This window comes from Chrysemys picta, chromosome 16 (assembly GCF_011386835.1).
Source record: "Chrysemys picta bellii isolate R12L10 chromosome 16, ASM1138683v2, whole genome shotgun sequence".
Classification (NCBI taxonomy): Eukaryota; Metazoa; Chordata; order Testudines; family Emydidae; genus Chrysemys; species Chrysemys picta.
Window position 1 is genome coordinate 22,428,070 of NC_088806.1, and position 7,911 is coordinate 22,435,980.

General features: G+C 51.9%; 1 protein-coding gene across 5 annotated transcripts in view; it reads right to left on the reverse strand.

Annotated features, from left to right (window-relative positions):
- IGSF9B (immunoglobulin superfamily member 9B) overlaps nt 1-6,876 on the reverse strand; it is a 106,607-nt gene extending 99,731 nt beyond the window's left edge. For all 5 annotated transcript variants that reach the window (XR_010593022.1, XM_005309982.4, XM_042851932.2 and 2 more), the window contains exon 1: nt 6,566-6,876. Coding sequence is in view for 4 of the 5 variants with exons in the window: in XM_005309982.4 (XP_005310039.2) it covers nt 6,566-6,644 (79 nt within the window). In the remaining variant the exon portion in view is untranslated. The remainder of the gene's footprint in view (nt 1-6,565) is intronic.
- Nucleotides 6,877-7,911: the final 1,035 nt, after the last annotated feature.

A 7,911-nucleotide genomic window follows, 5' to 3' on the forward strand; every position in this document is an offset into this window, starting at 1 on the left:
GGCAGGAACCCAGAGCTTTTAGCAAAGGCCTTAAATGGTCCTTCTGGTCCCTGCTGGTTAAGCCCTGCAATCAGAGCTTCTGATCCAGGACAAGGGATGGAGAGCTCTCAGGGGGAGATCTGCTATGCCAAGTCACGGGGCTCCACACTGGAAGGGGAGCAGCATGGAGTTACCCAATGTTACCAGCCTGGTCTTGAGAGACTGCACTGCAAAGGGCCACTTCTCCAGCTGGAGGGAGCTCCTGAGTGCGTATGGCGTGACGGTCTGCCTCAGGTTCATGCCACGACTGCCACAGGTCCTCAGCTACAGTGATTCTCATTTACATGAAGAGGGTGGAACTCCTTATTGAGCTGAGGATAAGGGAGGGAATTCCCTGGGAAGGTGGGGGAGGGTCACCTTACAGGGCAGGGATAATCACCAAGTCTTGTAATTAATTAAGGCACAGGATCAGGAGTCAGGGTCAATCAGTGCTGATCCCAGCTCTGCGACTGGCTCACAAGAGGACTTCATGGAAGGCACATCCCCGCTCCGTGCCTCAGTTTCCCCAACGGAAACAAGGGAATAACAATGCTTTCTCCCCTCATTCATGCTTGTCAGGTCTTTGAGAGCCTCAGACAGAAGGCACTGTAACAGGCAAAAGTGCTATTAGCCGTTAGGCTTCAGAGAGCCCAGCCCACCATCCGTCTCCTGTAGCCTGATTCTCTCCTTCTTCCTGTGGGCAGGAGACAACAGAGAACACAAGGGAGACATCTACACACCCACCTCCGCCCTGCAGCAAGACAGATGGACAGGAAGGGCAGATCCCCAAGTAGCCAAAGTGCAGATTCCCAGCTAGCGCTCACCAGAAGGACCGGGCCAAGGCCAGGACCACAGAGCCAAGGCAATCACAATACAGCATCCTGCCATCACCATGTGACGCCTCAGCACCTATTTCCTCAGCCGGGGCACGGAGGGGTGAGCAGAAGGCTGAGACTGCCCACCCCTCAAGATACTAGGGATGGCTGCAGAAGCCAGAAGCAGGCAGAAAGGGGGAAGAGAAGAGGCAAAGACAGCAGCCAAGGCGACGTAGTGCTGCCCTTACGAACTCCAATCAGTGACTTAGGAGGACTGACACTTATCAAAGGGGATGCGAAGGAGACTCCAGAACCGTATCTACTGCATGCTGTGATGAGACATCAGCACTTTAGCAACAAGGGGCGTACGCGCCTGCCCACAGTTCCAGCAGCACTGCAGGGAACGATGGGAGGTTGTGGCTATGGGACAGCTCACAATTAGTCCAATCTCAGCTTCACCTGCCAGGAGAGGCTGCAGGGAACGGGGTGCTAGCTGCGAGCAGACCCGCCGTTGCTGCAGTACCAGCATCTCCCAGCTGGAACTACTACAGGGACCAGTGAAAGACTGCTTGAGGCACACACCGCTGTAGTGCCCACTTCTCCCAGCAGGGGGTGCTGTAGAGCACGGTGGTAGAACACAGGGGGAATCTGACAGACCACCCACGCTGGTGCAGTGCCACCACCAGAGCACACAGGGCCTAGAATAAACACACTGCAGATTTCAGCACTAACTTTGCAAAGCCAAGTCATCGGGAGCGAAGGCTGCCACTGCCTAGCTGCCTCCAGGGTCACGCGCAGGCGATACGGAGTTACAGCCTTCACTCTGAATTCCTTGGCTTTGGCCAGCTTGTCTCGTGCGCTGAAGGTTTTTTGGGGCATGTAGCTGCAGCGAAAGGACAGAGGAGAACCCTGGGCCGTCTCCTCCCACCTATTACCAGCCTGGTGGGGACAACTTCTGGTTTCCAAATTCTATTGGCCTAGAAGACTCCTCGCAGTTCATTTATTGGCTGAAGAGCTGCAGAAACGCAAGCTAGCAGGTCAGGCTCATGCAGATAGCTGCCCAGTTCTGTCCTGCCTCAGACCCACAGGTTAAGGGTAAGACCTTGCTGGGCTGCACCCACAGAGATGATGCACATGGAGGCATCCCAAGAGGAGACAGAACAGCTCTCCAGAGCCAGGACACTGAGGCCAGGCTAGTCATCCCTCTAAGACCGTGCTTTTCAACCTTTTTTCATTTTCAGACCCCTACAAATTTTCCAGTGGAGGTGTGGACCCGTTTGGAAATCTTAGACATAGTCTGTGGACCCCCAGAGGTTCGCGGAGCATAGGTTGAAAACCACTGCTCTAAGGAATCACACAGAGCAGCCCTCCACAGACAGCTCTCCCCATTAGCCTGCCCTGCCTGAAAGCCCAAGGAGAAAGTCCTTACGGACCTCCCGTGCTCACATGACCCCTCCACACACTGCATAGTACACATCTACTCAGGGCCCTTGCTGTGCACTGACCTCTATCATGCTCACTTGTGACACACAACACATACACGCTCACGAGCCCCCTCGTGCACAGGACAATTATGCACAGGGGACACACCCCCACGGTCCTCAATGTGCATGAGAGAGAGCTTGGAGCACCGGGCCTGATGCAAGATTTGAGGCCTAAAGCAGAGGATGAGAACTAAAGATGGGCCAGGTATTAAAGCAAATGCTGACAAGTTCACTGTTCAGTACACAAACTTGGCAAAGCTCTTGCTAGCATTCTAGGCAGTAAATATTTACGTAAATATATTTCAGCTGGTACAAATGCATTTTAATTTAGTACAAGAGAAGGTGGCTTAAGGAAATAAATAGGGATGTTTTGTTTAAAACAATTAGAAACAAAAATGATAAACAAATGTTATAAAACAAATGTTGTAAAGTAGGATGTAAATTGTTTATTCCAGTTTGTTTTTGTTATAATGCTGGGGTCCTTTGCCTTAACCCTTTGTAGTAATATCAAGGTCTACTTAGTCAGCTACCTGTGCAAAGCTGGGACAGCACACGGAAAGAACACACACAAGCCGACTGACAACACACAGGACACCTACTATGCATAGTGCACTCACTCATATCACACAGGTTCACAATACACAGCACACGCACGCACTCCCCTACCATCCACAATAGCCTCACTCATGATACACACAATGGCACTCCAGCCTCATCGACATGCAGACTCACTACACAGCTCGCCCGCCCCACGCACAGTCTACTCAGTCTGCTCCCACGCATTATTCATAGTACACTCACTCAGCACGTCTACTCTACTCACTCATCACACACACCCCCAACGCACACGTGCACGCATACCCGCACACACGCATGACACCAAGTCCCTTGACCCCCATCAATGCACATGCTCTGCCCCAGAATTCCTGTTTCTCCATGTTTAACATGCAGGCACTGCCCCAGCTGGGAGCTCTCTGTCTCCCTACGGCACTCGCAGAGTTAAGCATCCCCTTCCACTCAGGAAGAGGGCAGAGTGCTTCTCCCCACCCCCACCCCGACCCTCCAGCAAAGAAGAGATTCTATTCATAGTATTTTTAAGCAACAAGAACTTCCCCTCTTTATCTCTCCATGAGACAGAGGATCATTCTGGACTTGCCCCTGCAAATTATCCTCCTGCTCGGCAGACCCCAGCATTTCAGCTGGTGGAAAGGGCTTGGCCAACTCTTTGAACCAGCTACAGATGCCAAGCGTAGCCCATCAGCAGCAAGGGAGAAGCAGCAACTTACAGGGAGTCACCACGGCGGAGGACATCACATCACATCCCTAACTCAGCATATACCTGCCATCAGGGTAGGGCGCAACAGACCCTGCAACGATGGAGAACTTGGAGAGTGGAGTTGCCTATCAGGGGGCCCGTATCTGAGGGCCATTACAGTATTTGGCCTCAGAGTACATCGGCCTAACAGAGGCTACCATTCTTCCTTGTGCACCCATCTGTCTGCCTGTCTCCACCGGTTTGTGTCTTAGATTGTAAGCTCCTTGGAGCAGGTAGTGTCTGGTCTTTTTGTTCAGTTTTTGTGCAGCACCTAGCACCATCCTTGACTGGGGCTCCTAGGCACTACCACAGTACCCAGAATAAACAGTAATATGGGACTGAGATGCCAGCTTTCCCCTATACTGCGAAGAAGAAATAATGGTGGTGGCTATCAGGAAAGGGTCACTTTGAATGGCAACCACTGTCTACCTGCAGGGCTACAGCCTTGGGCTCAGGCAGTTGAGAGGGGACACCTGGTCAATTACCACTCTTGATAAATGTCCTTTCTATCCAATAAGCATACAGGCAATTGGACAATTATATGGAGGGCTGGTGAAAAAGGGCTGCTATAGATGTTCTTTCAGTAGCCCACTGGACTGCTATGATTCATTCGTGGAGATGCCAATCTCACTTCCAAGCATTAAGTTCTCGCCAAGAAGTCGAAATTTAATTTTCCATCGGGCTCCCTTGATTAAGGCATTTGCTGGAACTGAAGTAGTCATCTGACCTCTTCAGCTATATAACCTGTTGGTCACCACTGGCTGGAAGGCGTAATAGGGTCAGCTGGCTAAAGAAACACCTCTGTGGATCCACATTGAAGTTGAAGGGGTTTGCTGGTGACAGCCAGATGAATGAGGCAATGCCACTGATGAGAAGGAATGCTATCAAGTGGCTGAAGCAGGAGATGGGAAATCAGGACTCCTGGGTTCTATTCCCAGCTCTGCCTTAGTGACCTTGAGCAAATCTCCATCTCAGTTTACTGATCTGTAAAATGGAGAGGATACCACCCACCTCACAAAGGGAGCGTTTGAGGCTTATTGAGTAAGTGTGATGCTCCTGGGGATCCAAGCATGAAAGCCACTGGAGAAATGCCATTAACGACCAGCGGGGCAGGGCTGACATTGCTCCAAAACCCCTATGCCTAGAGAAAAAGAGGGGATGAGATACGCTCTCTAAAAACAATACTAGACACACTTTGCATTGACCACATCCTACTGTACCTTCACTAAAGCAGGGAAGGGCTTTTAACCAGGAGAAACTTCATCCTGCTCCATCCCCCTTGAGTGGCAGGTCTGGGGAGGCCACTTTGGCCCAGTGAAAAGTAGCTGAAGAAAAACCTATAGGAAGCGTGCCTCCTGTCGGCGTGGGCGAGAGATATCCTGGCTTCCTCTCCTTCCCTCACACAGGGATCAGTCACTCACAGCCTCCTCGCCTTCCCAGCCACGGCTCATCTGGTTCACTTCTTGAAAGAGAAAATTCCAAAGCCCCGGAGAGTATTTTTGCAGCATTCAAATGACTCCAAACCCAAGAACACAATGCACAGTGCTGTGTGCAAGCTAATGTTTCATAAACTTCATGAGTTTTGGTTGACTGCCCTCAGGGAGGTCATTTTAACATGATTAGCATTTTCATAAGATGCTTGAGGCGCTTCTAGCTCTTTTTCTGCCGATTCCTTAAAAGGAATAAAAAACCCTGTTTTGCCAGGCACTATTAGGAATCATTTAAAGTACTTAACCATCATACATAAGCAATGCACATGAAACGAGTCGCATCTCATGCTGTAACCGGTAGCCGTATAGCAGTACGGCCAGCCCATTTTACCAGCGCGTTGCTCAAGGCAAGGACGTTTGCTCTGAAGTCACATCTCTGAATAAGATTTCACATTCCCCCCACCTCTCCACTGCCTCCCAAACAAGCGCACTGCATCGATTTCAACACCTCCTGTTAGAAGTTTGCACCTGTCATTTGATCACAAGCACCTACAAGTCCACAACAGATTGGAAAAAAAATGTTTCCTACCTGGCATTTGCCACATAATTAAGTTTGCTCAGCTTTAAGTTAAAAAAAAATACATGGAAAAGGACCCAGGGTTTTTCCCCCTATTAATTCTAGGGCTTCAAAAGAGGTCTCTAAAGTCACATCTTTCTAACACAAAAGGTGAGCTGTTAACTGGTGACCAGCAGAAACAAATTCCTTCTCTGCTAAATTGGGTTCCCCCCCTTTTGATATTTTTCTTCAGGATAAAAAAAAGTGAACAGCCCCTCAATGGCTCTCTAGTAGCATTGTTAAAATAGCAACATTGAGTGCTCACTTTAAAAAAAATTGTTGGCTAATACAATAAACGTTTTAATCAAAAATAAAATGTATTGGCCAACTCTACATTTGTCTACCTGGAATTTCTCTACAGACTCTGAAAGCTTTCCCCACACCTTAAAAAACGGGGGCGGGGGGGGGGGGGGGAGAAAAAACGAAAGAAAGAAACCACCGCTCTTAAAAGCTGAAGCAAAGAATATAATAGACAGGCTACAAATAAAATACCAACTCATGCTTCTTCTGATGCTTCAGAAAAGTATGAGAAAGAAAAATTCTCTCTCTCTAGCCTGCTCTTTCTTGTAAGCATCTTCTACTGGTCAGACCAAAAGGTTTCCCTGCAGGCAGACTCTTGAAATACTCTCACAACTAGCTTCCCGGCACCCAAATCAGCTGCTTTAGATTTGCAAGTTTATACAATCCCCCTGACAGTTCCTCCTTCCCGGAGTGAAACTTGCAACAACAACAGAAAGGCTCAGATGCTTGCAACTCAGGGGAGGCTGGCAAAAAATAAAGATAAAATAAAGAGGCAGGGGGGCAGGCAGATCGAAAAGCTATTTGCTAGAGGCAGAAGGACTGGGAGACGGGGGGAAACAGCAGCGAGATGCTGCACTTCAACTCACCTTGAGCTGCAAGTCCTCTGGTGGTGATTACACTTGCTATCAAAGTGGCCACATACCAAATCATAGTACTACCGACCATCAATAAGGAGCATCATCCTATCTCAAAAGTGCCCTTCTTGCTGGAGACCATTCATTGCAGAGCCCCTGGCTGGTGCAAAGGATCCTCCTGGTGCCCTTTTCATGCCCTCATCCCTGGATCTTGCTGCCTTCCCTCCACTCTCCCCATCCCTCCTTTCCTATTGCAGCCCCCTCTCCCTCTCTCCTGACATGCACCAAGCACCTGCACTAGTAGCTAGGGCACAGCTCACCCAAAGTCTCAGGGCGTAGCCTAGCCTGGGCTCTTTAGCTCCTCTGGTCCGCCCCCGCCTGGCGTCTATTGGCCGGAGGGAAAGAGAGTGGGCGTTGATTGGCTTGGGGCGCTGCCAGTGCCGGGGCGGTGGGCAGAGGGAGGGAGGCAGGCCCCGTTTCAAGGTGGGTTGGAGCGCGCAGTGCACAGAGCCGCAGAATCATGCGCATTGCCAGGGAGAAGGCGTCGGGATCGCCTCTTCCCCCCCGCCTGCTCACACTGCATGGCAAGGGCCGGCAGGACAGGCGGGGGCTCCCGGGCTGCAGAGGGGCGGCCAGGGCCCTCACGGGCCCGGCAACTTCGCCCGCTTCTCCCCCGCTTGCTGATAGTCCTGGGCGGGGAAAGGCCACCCCCAGCCTGCACCGCTCCTCCTTGGGCCACCCTCTCCCCTGCAACACTGTCACCCCCCATCCCCCTGTGCCACCCCGGTACTCCAGCCTATTTCCCCCTCCATCCCTGGTACCCCATCCCCTTGTTCCCCTCTCTCCCCTGAACCCCCCATCCCTTTGTTCCTCCCTACATCCTTGGTACCCCATCCCCATGCCACCCTCTCCCCTGCACCCCCACTGACACCCCCATTCTCCTGTGCCACCCCAGTACCCCATCCGCCTGCCACCCTCTCCCCTGCAGCCACCCCAGTACCCCAGCCTATTTCCCCCTCCATCCCTGGTACCCCATCCCCTTGTTTCCCTCTCTCCCCTGAACCCCCCATCCCTTTGTTCCCCCCCCCATACCCCTGTGCCACCCCAGTACCACATTCCCGTGTTCCCCATCCCTGGTACTCCATCCCCCTCTGCCACCTTCTTCCCTGCACCCCCACTGTCACCCCATCCCCCTGTGCCACCCCCAACCCAGGGCCACCCTCTCCCATGTACCCCCACAGTTCCTACCCCCCTCCCCGTGCTACCCTCTCCCCTGCTCCCTCACTGTGCCACCCCCCATCCCCGTGTACTGCCACCACCACCCCGGTACCACATCCCACCCTCTCCCCTGCACTCCC